General features: G+C 38.2%; 1 protein-coding gene across 2 annotated transcripts in view; it reads left to right on the top strand.

Moving 5' to 3' along the window:
- LOC105468380 (interleukin 13 receptor subunit alpha 1) overlaps positions 1-15,875 on the top strand; it is a 65,627-nt gene extending 49,752 nt beyond the window's left edge. Inside the window, exon 11 of one of the 2 annotated variants that reach the window (XM_011718496.2) lies at positions 13,098-15,875. In XM_011718496.2, the coding sequence (XP_011716798.1) occupies positions 13,098-13,190 (93 nt within the window). In that variant the 3' untranslated portion in view covers positions 13,191-15,875. Of the gene's footprint in view, positions 1-2,942; positions 6,560-13,097 lie in introns of those variants that run through there. The other variant, XM_011718495.2, reaches the window with a different exon arrangement.
- Positions 15,876-17,453: the final 1,578 nt, after the last annotated feature.

The raw sequence follows: 17,453 nt of genomic DNA, 5'->3' as shown, positions 1-17,453 counted from the left end.
GCAGGCCTTCTGACTCTTGGATAATTTAAAAAACTTGATGTGGGGATATATAAACATAGGGTAAGCAATTGAAATGCATTGTGTTCATGTTGTTTCTTGGAAGGCTAGACTCCAGAGACATAGAAATGGAGCAGCCCTACCCCAACTGTTATAGTTGGTTTCCTGCAGACTCTCATGCTAGAATTTGTGGCTAGAAAACTTAAGACATTATGGGAACAAAAGGGTTTGAGGCTTCTGTGATAAATCCAACTAAAGTTAGATTTCAACTTTATCATCCACCCTACTGAAATAATAAAAACACTAAGTGAAATAAATATTATTATCATTATGTATATCTTAAAGGAATAATAACAAGCATAGGGCAGTTAATTTAGGGAAGTAGTACTGCATAGTAGATAATAGCCTGGTTTCTGGAGTCAGATTGTCTGGATTCATATCCCTGCTGTGTCATTTACCATCTTTTTGACCTTGGATAATTTTCTTAGCTTCTCTGTGACTCAATTTTTTCATTAGTAAAACGGAGGTAACAATAGCACCTGCCTCATAGTGTTGTTATGTGGATTAAATTAATTTAATACCCAACAGGTGATTAAATGGAAACTGCTTAGCCTACCTGGTACATTGTAAGTGCTTAATAAGTGTTAGTGATTAGTATTACTATTGATGATAATTTATTTTTATCTTTAATTCCCAAATAATTATTGTAATAATGGGCAATTCTCAATGGTAGTGATGATATTTGGTTAGGGAAGGAAGGCAGAGAGGCATATATGCTATCAGAGGAGGATTCATTTGGATCACTTTTTCACCAGGTCATCTTCACAGACAGTAGATAACTCTGCCAGACCCTGGGAGTCAGGGCATGTAGATCCAGAAGTTAGGTACCTGATAAGGACATTGTATGCCGTATCTGGAGCGAGTATGATAACTATGGTTCTCCAACTTTAGTTGAGTCACAATCAACTGGAGTGCTTATAAGAAATACAGATTTCTGGACCCTACTTCCAATCCCCTGACCTGACCTGATTTGGCAGGTCAGGGACGAGTTCTAGGACTCTGCATATTTAACAGGAGCCCGCAGATGATCCATGTCCCGCTAAGAGAGTCTGTAGACCACACTTTGAAAATCACTGATAAAGATATTTACCCCTGTCTCTTACGTCATTTCACCAGCTGTGATAGATGCTGGAGGTTGGGAATTGTACTCTAACAACTTTAACCAGCTATTGAAAGTCTGCTATGTGTCAGACTATTATGTATTAAGTGCTTTGCCTATATTACCTTATTGAATCTTCATAACCACCCTGTGGAGAAGATGCTGTTGGTATTATTTTACAGATGAGGAAATGGAGCCCCAATGAGGTTAAACAATTTAGTTGCAGTCACACAGCTAGTTGGTGGTAAGGTAGAATTTGACCCAGGGCTGTCTTATGCTAGACTTCTCTTGGTCTTTCTACTAGGCTGCATTGCCTCTTGTAAGATAGAATGCCTGTCCTGAAGAACCTCACCATCTTCTAAGACGTCTGTATGACAGAAGTAGAGGGTTGGGATAGGGGATTTCTGAGAAAAAGATTTGGGGTTATATTATGAATAGCTTTAAATGGGAAGATATTGGCATGTCTTGTGTATATTAATGGCACTTTTCATGCACTGCTGCTGGTGGGCCTGTAAAATGATAGATATCCTTTCTGGAGGGCAAACTGGTAAAATGTAACAGGAATCTTTGAGCCTATGATTATACTTTTGGGACCAATTTTGAGGAAATAATCCAACAGTGGCACAAGAGTGGTCAATGCAGCATTTGCTTTTAACATGAAAAATTAGAAGCCAGTGAAACATAACAATTGAGAATTAGTTTAAAAAAAATTAAAATTAGGTTTTCAAGGCATTTAATGTTATAACAAAATACTCAAGATACAGGAGTAAGAAACAGACTATAAACATGTGTATTGCAATCATAATTTTTATTAAAAATGCTTTAATATATACATAGAATGAGGGGAAGGAAATGGGTCTGAATGAATGATCATTTCTAGGCAAAGGGATTGTGGGTAACTGATATTATTCTCTCTCTACCTTTCTAAAATTTCCAGATTGCCTATAGTGAGCATGTACTACTTTTATAATAAAAGAAACCCTGTACAAGTCATTAAGGGATAAAGAAAATACTGTAGTCATCCAGGTCTGAGAGATAATAGGGACTTGAACTTAGGAGGTAGCAGAGGAGATTGACGTAAGAGACATTATTAAAGGAAATCAACTCATGATGATTTGGTGAGTCTGTGTGGGTGATGAGAGGTAGGGAGAGTAAAAAATAATTTCAAGTTTTCAAGTCTGAGTAATAGAGTGAATGATGGTAACACTGACAGCAAAATCAGATCAATTATCTTTCTCAGAGATGGGAAAATTGCTTTTTTCAATTTGCTGTCTAGAGGATAATATGTTGTTTCTGTCCCGATGAGTCAGATAATTCTGTAATTTGGTGACGCAGGTATACTGACAATATGGGCCATTAAAAGCACAAGGTATTTTTGTTTTGTCCATTGCAGACCATTAAACAAAATCAGTTCTTTAAAACTAAAAGTATAATAAAAATTCCAGAGATGGGGAAGGGTAAGAGAACAAATTTTTATGTCTGCTTTTAACCAAATGGCATATGCTGCATATTCTTTTACTTCTAGCATCATTGAATTATTGAATGAACATAGCCCTAGAGGTCATCTAATGAGGTGGATGTTGACATGTTTAACTATTTCCCTTTAATTATAAATGTTCAAAACTCGAGATTCTCACTCATCTCCCGAGATGGGGACATTAGGAGCCACAGAGAAGTTTCTTAAGGACTGTCACTGTTTTAAGCCAATCTTGTATTGCTATAAAGACATACCTGAAACTGGGTAATTTATAAATGAAAGAGGTTTAATTAGCTCATGGTTCTGCAGGCTTCAAAGGAACTGTGGTGCCAGCATCTGCTTCTGGTGAGTACCTCAGGAAGCTTACAGTCATGGTGGAAAGTGAAAGGGGAGCAGGCATCTCACGTGGTGAGAGTGGGAACAAGAGGGGGTGGGAGGTGCCATACACTTTTAAACAAACAGCTCTCATGAGAACTCACTGCTGTGATGACAGCACTAAGCCATGAGGGATCCATCCCTATCACCCAAACACTTCCCACCAGGCCACACTTCCAACGGTGGGGATTACAATTCAGTATGAAATTTGACAGGGACATATATCCAAACTCTATCAGTCACATAGAGAGGCAACTGCAAAACCTGGACTAGAACCCATATAGCCCAAAGTTACCAACTTCCAATCCAAATAAATAATCTTTGTTCTTTTTTAAACACTCTTTTCTTCCACACTGCACCATTAGTAGTTGTTCTTATAGGACAACTTTTTAGTTATGGCCATAAATAAATTAAATCTTCAGTATAGTTTTCCTTAAAGTTACTCGTGTTTTGATGATGTTTTGTTCATTACTGTAGTAACGTTTTGGCCAACAGCATTTCTTTCTGTTGCTTTGCTATTTGCCTTTTCCTTATGACTAATTGGGCTGTTGGCCATATTGAGGGGAGGTAAGGGGAGTTGCAGAGGGAATTGCTTCTCCTCTCTATCTGCATTTCTTTTATCCATAAAAAAAAACTATTCTCCCCCTGCTTCTTGGAAACCAATTCTTATTTTCAGCATTGTGCCATTTTTATATTCCTGATCAGAAAGGAGCTTTTTAAAACATGGGGATAACATCCAAATACTGCTGATTATTTTTTTTTTACTTCAGTGTGTATCTTTTTTTCTTTTTGGAGATGGAGTCTCATTCTGTCACCCAGGCTGGAGTGCAGTGGCAGGATCTCGGCTCACTGCAGACTTCGCCTCCCAGGTTCAAGTGATTCTCCTGCCTCAGCCTCCCGAGTAGCTGGGACTACAGGTGGTGCCACCATGCCTGGCTAATTTTTGTATTTTTAGTAGAAATGGGGTTTTGCCATGTTGGCCAGGCTAGTCTCAAACTCCTGACCTCAGGTGATCCGCCTGCCTTGGCCTCCCAAAGTGCTGGGATTACAGGCGTGAGCCACCATGCCCAGCCTCAGTGTTTATCTTTAAAAACTAAGAATGCTTTCCTACATAGTCAAAATAGCATCACTGTACTTTAAAAATTATTAATTCCTTAATTTCATCTAATATTCAGTCCATATTCAAGTATTTCCAACTGCCCAAATTGTCAGGAGACAGATATTATCCAGTCGTCTCACCACTGACCACTAACACAGTGGTTGAGATTGACCACTATATTTAAGGTGATAATAGCATGTCCCCTCCTGCCATCTGCACTTATTTCCCCTGTTGCTTCAACACAGATAATCTGTGTAGTGTTATGCTAGCACCTTGTCAAGTCTTCGGCTAATGCTTTTTACATCAGTTGATATCATTGCTTGAATCAGTAATTTCCTTAGGGGTTGGGTTGAATATTACAATTTTTCTCTTTCTGTCATTTCTACATTTACTTTTGTTTGTTTGTTTGTTTTGAGACAGGATCTTGCTCTGTCACTGGGGCTGGAGGGCAGTGATGCAACCTCTGCTCACTGTAGCCTCAACCTCCTGAGCTCAAGCAATTTTCCTGCCTCAGCCTCCTGAATAGCTGGGACTATAGTCATGTGCCACCACACTCAGCTAATTTTTAAATTTCTTTTGTAGAGACGAGGTCTCACTATGTTGCCCAAGCTGATCTCCAATTTCTAGGCTCAAGCGATCCTCCTCAGCCTCCCAAAGTGCTGGGACTACAGGCATGAGTCACCATGCCTGGCCCATTTCTACACTTATCAGCTGGCACTTATCTATAAAGTGCTGCTTTCAGTCATCAACTGAGCTCTTTAGTTGTTCTGAAATTTAGTTCCTACTAAAAAGACAAGATGCATATTTAATTATTTCCCTTTGTCAATTTTTAAGGTGAGGAGTTAGATTAATAGACACCTCAGATAGTACCAAGTTGTTCCTCTCCATACCACCACATTCAACTTGTTTTATTGTTTTTTTTTTTTTTTGAGACAGGATCTCACTGTGTTGCCCAGGCTGGAGTGCAGTGGTGCGATCATGGTTCACTACAGCCTCAACCTCCTGGGCTGAAGTGATCTTCCCACCTCAGCCTCCCAAGTAGCTGGGACTACAGGCGTGCACCACCACGGCCAGCTATTTTTTGTTTGTTTGTTTGTTTGTTTTTTGTAGAGATGGGGTTTTGCCATGTCTCCCAGGCTAGTCTGAAACTCCTGGGCTCAAAAGATCTGCCTGCCTTGGCCTCCCAAAGTTCTGGGATTACAGGCATGAGCTACCATGCCGAGCCTCAACTTGTTCTTTTTCAAGTTGCAATGATTTTAAGGTGTGGAGATCTACAATTCATTTTGTATAATTTTCTGTTTTGAATGGTAATCTAAAGACTGGGGCATGAAATAGGTAGACTTGTATACCAAGGCCAGTGTTTTTGCATGGGGCTAAGGTACATGAAGCTGTCTTCACTTCTATAGGCAATCCACTCTGGAAAACATCTTTTCCAAATCTTGAAAGTAATCTTAAATTGAGACTTGATGTTTCGTTGTACTACCAAATTTATGCCTTTAAAATGTAAAAGCCTATATAACATGCTGTTTTTCTGGGCTCAGATAATTACCAACTGAAAACCAGTTGTGTAAGCCCCCTAATCACTGATTTTCTTCATCTATGATGTTTTTCATCTTTGGCCATTACTCTGTTGTTATTACTTTGTTTTTAAAATTGACAGTAAGGATTCAATTTTGGACTGGTAATTGTGTGGATTTATTTATTTTTTCCTACAAGTGGTTCAAAGGGTTTTAAAATTAGACAGGTGTATAATTCACATAATTGAATAGCAGGAAAGAGCCATTGCATTTATTTCTTTTACCTCACATGGACATATTCATAGAAGCAGTACTCAGGAAAAGGCCACTGTGTTGATAAAGGGTGGAAATGAGAGTAATTCCAATTTTGGGGATGAAAAAAGGCAATCAGAAAGATTAATGTATTCTGAAAAGCCCCTTCTGTTGTAGTGTTCACCTCATTAAAACAAATTGCTTTTTTCTTGTTCAGCACAGCCAAGTGTTGGGTCTAATGCCCAGAAGCAAAAGTGTAATTTTCAGGGTGCATTTTTAATAATTATACAGTTTTAATTTATGAAAAATCCATGTCACACACACACACACACACACATATATATATATACTTCACCACTATACTTTCATGCATTTTTTAAGTTTTTTTTTTTTTTTCTGATCACTTGGGAGGCTGAGGCAAGCGAATCACCTGAGGTCAGGAGTTCGAGACCAACCTGGCCAACATGGCGAAACCTCGTCTACTAAAAATACAAAATTAGCCGGGCATGGTGATGCGTGCCTGTAGTCCCAGCTACTTGGGAGGCTGAGGCAGGAGAATCGCTTGAGCCCGGGAGGCAGAGGTTGCAATGAACCGAGATTGAGCCACTGCACTCCAGCCTGGGCAACAAGAATGAGACTCCATCTCAAAAAAAAAAAAAAAAAAATATATATATATATATATATAGCAATATACATTTAGTATAGACAAATTAGAACTAGAGATAATCAAGAGAGAAAAACAAAATCACTCTTAATCCTGTCACCCAGATAAAACTATCTTTAATGATATGTGAACAACATAGGGAAACTGAAATATCTTTAGTAATAAATGGAGTAATAGCAACCACAATAACAATAGGTCATACTTACGGAACCTTTACTATATGTCTTAATAACACTGTCATCTTGAATTGTATTTGAATATAACAAATGAGAATTAAAAGAATTTCTGAACTTTTGATATATTATAAAATAATTTTAAATGATGTTTGAAAAGCTATTTTTCCATATACTCTCCCCATTTGCTCTCCATTTTTGAAGTTGTTGAGCATCTCCATTGTGGGTGTCCTCATATAGATCCCTCATTGAGTCTTACTTCAATGTGTGGAGATACACTTGATGCTCACTACCATTTTTTATGTCAACATTGCTCCAGTCATTTGGGTTGTTTGAAGCTCGAAAGTTTTCTCAGGAAGGATTCATGGGACCAGCATTTCCTGAATTATTTACCAATTGATGGAATTGGCTACCTTTATCATTGAAAGTCATTTTGGCAAGATATAAAATCCATGGCTCATACGTCCTGCCTTGCGTATCTTAAATGTGTCATCCATTTTCTTCTGGCATAGTATGTTTTTGTCAGAGTCAGCAGACAATATAATTTTCCTCCTGTATTAAAACACTTGGTCTTTTTGTCTGGTTGTCAAAGGATTTTTTTCTTCAAAGTCCAATAATTTTACCAGAATACGTGTTGGTGTTGTGATTTTCTGCAGTATATAGTGTGCTTTCTCAGTATGTAATTTTAGATCTGGTTTTTAAAATTTTAGTAAAAGTTTCTTCACTTATAGATTTTAGTTATTCTGTTCCCGTGTTTTCTTTGACCTTTCACATCTTCTTTTTTGTTTTGGCACAGGGTGTTGCTCTGTTGCCTGGGCTGGAGTATGGTGGCACCATAATAGCTCATTGCAGTCTCCAACTTCTGGGCTCAAGTGATCCTCCCAACTCAGCCTCCTGAATAGCTGGGACAGGCATGTGCCATCATGCCTGGCTAATTTTAAAATTTTTTTTAGAGACGCGATCTTGCTATATTGCCCAATCTGGTCTTGAACTACTGGATTCAAGTTATTCCCCCACCTGGGCCTTCCAGAGTTGAGGGATTATAGGTGTGAGCCACTGCACCCAGCCCGTTCAGTCCTTTCACATCCTCTTGAATAATTTTCATCCACCTTCATTTCGTTTTTGTTAAAAAATCCTACTTTTTATCTGTTTCTTTAAGGTCTTATCTGATGATATGTTGTGTTTATTTGCCCTGTGTTTCTTCTAGCTTAGTCTTCAATTTTGAAATGATTATTTTCTTTTACTTTTATTTTATTTTATTTTATTTTTTGAGATGGAGTCTCACTCCATTGCCCAGGCTGGAGTGCAGTGGTGCGATCTTGACTCATTCCTAACTCCGCCTCTCAGATTCAAGTGATTCTTCTGCCTCAGCCTCCCAAGTAGCTGGGATTACAGACACGTGCCACCACGCCTGGCTAATTTTGTATTTTTATTAGAGATGGGATTTCACTATGTTGGCCAGGCTGGTCTCGAACTCCTGACCTCAAGTGATCCACCTTGATCTCCCAAAGTGCTGGGATTACAAGCATGAGCCACTGCGCCTGGCCTTTCTTTTACTTTTAATTCTCCTGTGAGTTTTGTCATCCCATTTCTGAGTTGTTTATATTGACTTTTAATATATTCTTCTACATTGTTTACTTTTTTTCATATCATGTAACTTTTTTAATATACCTCAGCTAGTTTTGAAATATTAGATTATAGTTTTCATCTGTTTTGTGGATTACATTCTGTTATGTTTTAATTCTGTAAAAATATTCTTCTGTGACTCATTTTTATTTTATTCTTTAATTTTAAACATTTTTTATTTTTTAAAAAATTGTCACTTTGGGAGGTTGAGGCAGATGGATCACAAGGTCAGGAGTTCAAGACCAGCTTGGCCAACGTAGCAAAATCCCATCTCTACTAAAAATACAAAAAGATTAGCCAGGCTTGGTGGCAGGCGCCTGTAATCCCAGCTACTTGGGAGGCTGAGGCAAAGAGAATCGCTTGAACCTGGAGTCAGAGGTTGCAGTGAGCCAAGATCATGCCACTGCACTCCAGCCCGAGCAACAGTGTGAGACTCCGTCTCAAAACAACAACAACAACAAAAAAAAACATTGTATTTTTTTTTTTTTGTAGAGGTGGGGTTTCACATGTGTATTGCCCAGGCTGGTCTCAAACTCCTGGGCTCAAGCAATCCTCCTGCCTTGGCCTCCCAAAGTGCTGGGATTATAGGCATGAACAACCATGCCTGGTTTCTGTTGTTCATTTTTGTATGAAATCAGTTTCCTGAACTTTTAGAAGGAGGCTTGATTGAGACAAGTTGTTGTTTTTTTTTTCCCCTAATTTTATGGCTATAGAGCTCCATCCTCTAGTGAATTACATTCTGAAATCTCCTGGCCCTTTCTGTCTACCTTTTCTGCTTTAATCTAGGCTTTCTTTTATGTCTCTCTTGTCCCTGTCCTGGCCAATTTGTAATCCAGTCCCACCAGTTTCTCCTCAGAGTGCAGCTTTGCCCTGGAAGGGATCAAGGATTAGTTTTGAGAGTTTCTGGAGGCCCAGGCTGCTTTCAGTCTAGACAATGAACTCCTTGCACTCAATCACTGTTTGAAAAGATGCCAACCCTTCCCTTTATTAGTTGCTCATAAATTTGCTTGCTGAAGTTTGAGTTGAGTTGTTTTACAGTTCTCAGATCTATAGGATGCCATGTTGAGTCCGTTTATATACTCTTCCACAGCTGATACCATTTTGGTCCTGTAGCTCTCTCTGATTTATCCACGCTCACTCTTACTTTGAGGTTCATGGGGGAATCATTTTCATCTTGTTTTGTTGTAGATTTCATCTTGTGTTGGTAGATTTTGGATTTACTTTCCTATTTATATTTCCCACTTGTGTTTTTTTATGGTGATAGTTGGGAAGATTCAAAAATTATGCCGCTACCACCATCTTCTTCGCAGAATTTTTCTGCAAACTATAGACCAAGGGGCAAATCCTGCTTGCCACTTGTTTTTGTACAGTCTTTAACCTAAGAATGGTTTTTGTGCTATTAAATAGTTGGGAAAAAAATCTAAGAATACTGTTTCATGGCACATGAAATTAAGATTTCAATGTCATACAGTTTCGTTGGCCAGGCCCATTCATTTATATATTGTCTGTGGCTGCTTTCATGCTTCAACAGCAGAGTCGCGTTATAGGCACAGAGACTATATGGCCCCCGAAGCCAAAAATACTTTTTATCTAGCCATTTTCAGGAAACGTTAGTCAACCCTGGTCCCCTATAATATAGTTTTTAGTGGCTAAATAATATTCCATTGTGTGCACGTATTATAATGTACTTAAAAAAATTCCAATTGGCATTTGGATGAATCCTAAATTTCATTGTATAGGCATCATTTCACAGCTAAGTATAACCATATGTATTAATATTTTATTACTGTCTTAGGATACATTGTTACAAGCCAAATTGTGTGATCAAGGGAGAGGGCATATATATTTTAAACTCTTTGATACAGACTGAGTATTCCTAATCTGAAAATCTAAAATCCGAAATGCTTCCAAATCTGAAACTTTCTAATGTGACATTCAAAGGAAATGTTCATTGCAACATTTTGAATTTCAGATTTTTGCATTAGTGATGTTCAGCCAGTAAGTATATAGTGCAAATATTCCAAAAACTGAAATACTTCTGGTCCCAAGCATTTTGGATAAGGGATGCTCTACCTGTATTGACAAATTGTCATCCAGAAAGATTGTACAGATTAAATTCCCATTAAGGAAACTGGCTAAATAAGTTACGGTGCATTCATGCAATGAAATATTACGTAGAGGTTAAAATGAGGTAGATAATTTTACTGATGTATAAAAATATATAACATACACTGTTAGGTGAAACACCCAGGTTACATATGGAGAGTATGATTCCTTTGTGTCAAGGAAACTGGGACATTAAAATGCACAAACTTAAATTTTTTCATAAGAAGCATAGATTACAACTAAGTTGTGCCAGTTCATGTACCTACCAGCAGTATGTTCGACTGGTTGTTTGACCATACTTTTGCCAATATGATGTTATCTAATTTTAAAATTCTTGCCAAGTTAATAAATGAGAAAAGAGCGTCTTAATTTTATAGTCAGGTTTTGTACTTTTTCCCAAGTTCATTGGCTTGAATTAATTCTTTTGTGAAATTCTTGTTCCATGTCCATTTTTCCTTGTTGTATTCATCTTTTGGTGGTTTGTAAAGTTCTTTACATATTAGATATTAACCCTTTGGCTTCTTATCCATGTTTTCCTTTGTGTTGTATTTAGGGTAATTAATGATGTACAAAAGAGTTTTCTTTTTTTATGCAGTCAAATCTTCCTGTAGTTTTAGGTGTAAAGAGCCCTTTCCACCTTAGATTTATATAGTTGTTCCTCTACATATTTTTCTAGTACTTATTTGATTTTGTTTTTTTATATTGAGATCTTTAATCCATCAGGGATTTATTCATGTAGGCTATGAGGTAGGGTTTAGCATTGTTTTCAAATGCTTATATTGCCCAGTTGTCTTAGTGTCATTTATTAAATAAGCCATTTTTTCAAGGTTATGTAATTTTTTTCAGATTGTTTTTATTAGAAATCTGTATATTTCACGTTTTAAAATCAAGTTTGACGTGTAATTTACAGTAAAAGTTACTCTTTTTTCAGTGTTCAGTTAGAAGAATGTTAGCAAATATATGCAATTTTGTAATCACTGCTCCAATAAAAATATAGAATATTTCCATCATCTCCTAAAAGTTCTCTTGTGGTCCTTTGCAGTCAACCCCCTCTGTTAATCATAGACCCTTGCAAACACTGATCAGTTTTCTGTCCCTAAAGTCTTGCAAGATGACCTATAAATGAAATCACACAGTACATAGCTTTTTGAGTTTGGCTTCTTTTACTCAGCATAATGCGTTTAAGAGACATCCACATTGTGGTGTGTGTCAGTAGTTCATTTCCTTTTATTGCTGAGCAGTATTCTATAATATGGTTGTAACACAGTTTAACCATTCACTTGTTCAAGGACATCAGAGTTGTATCTAGTTTTTATCTATTACTAGTGAAAATGCTATAAACATTCATGTAGAAGTCTTTGTGTGACATGTTTTCATTTCTCTTGGGTAAATAACCTGGGAGTGGGATTTCTGGGTCATGTGGTAAGTGTATGTGTTATTTTATAACCAAGTGTCGGACTGTTTTCCATAATGACTGCACTGTCTTATTTTCACCAACAATACATAGAGATCCAGTTTCTCTGCGTTCTTATGAGCACTTGGAATTGTCGGTATTTTTAATTTTAGCCATTCCAGTAGGTGTGTCAGGGTTATGTAATTTATTTAGAATAATTTGCATATTTTCAGCAGCGTTTCCCAACTTATCCCCTCATCTCTTAACTTGCGCAGTCCATCTTCAATTGCACAACCTGAGGCAGTTCTTGTTTCTGTTTTCCTTCTTTCTATTTCTTTTCCTAAGAACATCTGTGCAGAAAACGAGCTTAGACATAATCTAATGCAGGGTTTGGCAGACTTTTTTCTGTAAAGGGCCAGATAGTAAATGATTTTGTTTTTGCAGGCCATTCAGTCTGTGTCACAACTCTACCATTACAACATGAATGCAAGCAAAGGCAATATAGAAACAAATACAAGCATTCAGCCAGATTTGGCCTGTGGATCATAGTTGGCTAACCCCTGGTTTAGTTTAACAACTTTATTTTACAGATGAGAGGACCGAGCTCATGTTTCACCCTTTCCTCTGATTTACAAGTAAAAGTAAAAAAAAAGACAAGGACCAGGATATTGGCTTTTACCATAAAAGACATGCTTGAATTGGGTTCAAGATAAGTGTGCTTTATGTGTAATTTCCTGTTCTAGCAAATAATGTTAGATGAAGCTCTTAATATAGGGTCTTTCAACAATTTCAGTTGCAGTAAGACTTTTGGAACATCTTATGTTTTGCCATTCATCTCAATGCTACTTGACTTTTTGAACCTGTTATGTCTCTGGAGCAATGACATTAAGAAAGTAAAGGTAATAAAGTTCTCAGCGAAACAATTGGAGTAAGAAGGGCATGACATCGTTTTATTCTTCTTAATGGATTTTATTTCCAATGTTGGAAATGTCCAAATTTGTTTATTTCTGGAGATAGTCATTGTACATCATGTAACTATCCCATGATTCCCACCTCCATTTAATGTTAATTCCTGATTGTTCTGTTTCATTAATCATTCAGATAGATAAAGATTCTTAGGTCAAAAACGAAAAAAACAGGAAATCATACACTTATGGTTCCATGCACACCAACCTAAAAATAAGCATTGGCACTAAGTACTCAGGGAAAGAACACTGTTTAGAAATGTCATTTTGTGTGTGTTTTTTCCTCCCTTCTAGCACTGGAAGAAGTATGACATCTATGAGAAGCAAACCAAGGAGGAAACCGACTCTGTAGTGCTGATAGAAAACCTGAAGAAAGCCTCTCAGTGATGGAGATAATTTATTTTTACCTTCAATGTGACCTTGTGAAGATTCTTCCCATTCTCCATTTGTTATCTGGGGACTTATTAAATGGAAACTGAAACTACTGCAGCATTTAAAAACAGGCAGCTCATAAGAGCCACAGGTCTTTATGTTGAGTCGCGCACCGGAAAACTAAAAATAATGGGCGCTTTGGAGAAGAGTGTGGAGTCATTCTCATTGAATTATAAAAGTCAGCAGACTTCAAACTAGGGGACAAAGCAAAAAGTGATAATAGCAGTAGAGTTAATCTTATCAAGAGTCGTGACAACTTCCTAAGGGATCTATACTTGCTTTGTGTTCTTTGTGTCAACATGAACAAATTTTATTTGTAGGGGAACTCATTTGGGGTGCAAATGCTAAAGTCAAACTTGAGTCACAAAGAACATGTAGCAAACAAAATTGATAAAATCTGATATCTATTATTTTGGATCCCATTGAACCATGTTTGTGGCTATTAAAACTCTTTTAACAGTCTGGGCTGGGTGCGGTGGCTCACGCCTGTAATCCCAGCATTTTGGGAGGCCGAGGCGAGTGGATCACTTGAGATCAGGAGTCTGAGACCAGTCTGACCAAAATGGTGAAACCTCGTCTCTACTAAAAGTACAAATTTTAACCGGGTGGCATGCGCCTGTAATCCCAGCTACTCAGGAGGCTGAGGCAGGTGAACTGCTTGAACCTGGGAGGTGGAGGTTGCAGTGAGCGGAGATCACACCACTGTACTCCAGCCTGGGTGACAGAGCAAGACTCTGTCTCAAAAGCAAACAAACAAAACCAAAAAAACCTCTTAATAGTCTGGAGTCATCATTCCCTTCGACAGCATTTTCCTCTGCTTTGAAAGCCCCAGAAATCAGTGTTGGCCATGATGATGACAACTACAGAAAAACCAGAGGCAGCTTCTTTGACGAGACCTTTCAAAGCCTTTCAAAGGCAGTGGAGGTAGAATGACTCCTTGGGTATTAGAGTTTCAACCATGAAGTCTCTAACAATGTATTTTCTTCACCTCTGCTACTCAAGTAGCATTTACTGTGTCTTTGGCTTGTGCTAGGCCCCCAGGTGTGAAGCACAGACCCCTTTCAGGGGTTTACAGTCTATTTGGGACTCCTCAGTTCTTGCCACTTTTTTTGTTAATCTCCACCAGTCATTTTTCAGACCTTTTAACTCCACAACTCCCACACTGATTTCCCCTTTTGCATTCTCCCCCCTTCCCTTCTTGTAGTCTTTTGATTTTCATTGGAAATTAGGAGGTAAATCTGCTCAGGAGACCCAGAGGAGCAGAGGATAATTAGCATCTCAGGTTAAATATGAGTAGTCCGAGAAACAGTGACTAATTCTTGCATATTTTGTAACTTCCATGTGAGGGTTTTCAGCATTGATATTTGTGCATTTTCTAAACAGAGATGAGGTAGTATCTTCACTTAGAACATTGCTATTCGCTTGAGAAAAAAAGAATAGTTGAACCTATTTCTCTTTCTTTACAAGATGGGTCCAGGATTCCTCTTTTCTCTGCCATAAATGATTAATTAAATAGCTTTTGTGTCTTACATTGGTAGCCAGCCAGCCAAGGCTCTGTTTATGCTTTCTGGGGGCATATGTTGGGTTCCATTCTCACTTATCCCCACAACATATCCGTATATATCCCCTCTACTCTTACTTCCCCCAAATTTAAAGAAGTATGGGAAATGAGAGGCATTTCCCCCACTCTATTTCTCTCCTCACACACAGACTTATATTACTGGTAGGAACTTGAGAACTTTATTTCACAAGCTGTTCAAACATTTACCAATCATATTAATACAATGATGCTACTTGCAATTCCTGCTTCTAGGGGAGGGGAGATAAGAAACCCTCACTCTCTACAGGTTTGGGTACAAGTGGCAGCCTGCTTCCATGGCCGTGGAGAAGCATGGCGCCCTGGCTTCTCTGAGGAAGCTGGGCTTCATGACAACGGCAGATGTAAAGTTGTTTCCTCCTTGTGAAGTCAGGTTGAGGCTGGGAGACAGCCATTGTAGATGCTCTACTTTGTTCTGCTGTTCTCTAGAAAGAATATTTGGTTTTCCTGTATAGGAATGAGATTAATTCCTTTCCAGGTATTTTGTAATTCTGGGAAGCAAAACCCATGCCTCCCCCTAGCCATTTTTACTGTTATCCTATTTAGATGGCCATGAAGAGGATGCTGTGAAATTCCCAGCGAACATTGATGCTGACAGTCATGCAGTCTGGGAGTGGGGAAGTGATCTTTTGTTCCTATCCTCCTCTTTTAGCAGTAAAATAGCTGAGGGAAAAGGGAGGGAAAAGGAAGTTATGGGAATACTTGTGGTGGTTTTACAGTCACTAAAAAGTGATCCCTAGGCCTTGGGAGCTCTTGGAGGCCTCTGTATCAGTGGATTTCCCATCCCCCGTGGGAAACTAGTAGGCTCATTTACTATTTTAGATCTAACCTATGTGGATTTTTTCCTAACATACCTAAGCAAACCCACTGTCAGGATGGTAATTCTTATTCTTTCATTCAGTTAAGTTTTTTCCTTCATCTGGGCACTGAAGGGATATGTGAAACAATGTTAACATTTTTGGTAGTCTTCAACCAGGGATTGTTTCTGTTTAACTTCTTATAGGAAAGCTTGAGTAAAATAAATATTGTCTTTTTGTATGTCACCCAAATGTTTTCCTTTGGTCTTATTTTGGGGAAATGCTGAGAGGTAGAGAAAATGGGAGTTAAAAGAAGAAACATTATGAAAAAATTCCAAGCCAGCTATTTTATCTTATAATCATTCATCATGAGCTTCTTTGATGTTCTGGCTGTTCTGGTGTGCCTGTGTTTTCTGATAAGGCCATGAATACACTTAGTTTAATATTAATTTAGCCTTTGTAAGCAGCACCTAAAGGGACTTAAGTATTCAATAAATTATAGTTATGATAATTAATGGAAATGGAGGGTTGGTCCTTTCTAATATTAAGCTAAAGTGGAGTGCAATATGATTAATCATATACATGATGTGGACCTCTAGTCACAAGGTAATAGATTAGCAGGTTAGATTAGAGACTAAGAAAACCAGTTTTTGGCCGGGCGCAGTGGCTCACGCCTGTAATCCCAGCACTTTGGAAGGCCGAGGCGGGCTGATCACGAGGTCAGGAGATCCAGACCATCCTGGCTAACACAGTGAAACCCCATCTCTACTAAAAATACAAAAAAATTAGCTGGGTGTAGTGGCGGGTGACTAGTCCCAGTTACTCGGGAGGCTGAGGCAGGAGAATGGCGTGAACCCAGGAGGCGGAGCTTGCAGTGAGCCAAGATGGCGCCACTGCACTCCAGCCTGGGCGACAGAGCGAGACTCCGTCTCAAAAAAAAAAAAAAAAGAAAGAAAATCAGTTTTCAATAGCTGTCCTTTTAAATGCTGGTGATACTGTTTCATATTTTCTATAACTACTGCAAAATGGTTTTAATGTCATGGAGGTTTTCTTCCCCTCATTTGTGTTAAGCTCAAGGAATATGTTTTCAATCAGATCACATTTGCTAATTACCCTGAATCTTCATAGAATCCAAACCCTAGGGTAAGAGTGAGGGTGCTGATCTTGGTCAAGTTACTTCTTTAACTATCTAGAATTATCCAGGAAGATTCCGAAAATCTGTTTCCAGGTAAGTATAGCTGTTTTGTTGTTGTTCTTGTTGTTTTAAAATAAGAAACCTCTTTTCTGATTTTTAACACATCAACACTGAGTGTTATAATGGAAAACATTTAAAATTGAGAACCCCCTTGAGGTCGTAAATTTGTATGATATCTATGGAAAACAAATTCCTGTAGCCACAAACATGATCACTTTGTCTCAGGGGTAGAGGAGCCAGAATGATCTAAGCACATTTGCTTTCCAGAGTAATTTATCATTTCCTTGTTTCCATGAACTTTTGCTCTTTTAAAGGTGTAACTTATGCTCACATGAAAAGCACATTATGCTACTAGCTTATTAGTAGTTTTTTAAAAAGCCAGAGGACAAGAACATTTATTTCAGAGACTCTGTTTTAAACCCTAATGGTTGGGTCAAGCAAAGTTTTTCTTGTAAATTCCGTAGCTAAATCTTAGCATGCTTTTACTTTAAGCAGGGGAGGAGTTTTACTGACATTTGGATGTGCTAGATATTTTTGACATCAATCCCCAAGATGATTTCTTCCTGAAGGTTCTTTGGCTTTCACTATCTTTCCTAATGGTCACATTTTTAGTTTACCATTAGCAACAG

Source organism: Macaca nemestrina, chromosome X (assembly GCF_043159975.1).
Source record: "Macaca nemestrina isolate mMacNem1 chromosome X, mMacNem.hap1, whole genome shotgun sequence".
NCBI classification, from domain to species: Eukaryota; Metazoa; Chordata; class Mammalia; order Primates; family Cercopithecidae; genus Macaca; species Macaca nemestrina.
The sequence above is the reverse complement of the archived record's forward strand: the minus strand, read 5'-3'. Positions and strand labels throughout refer to the sequence as shown.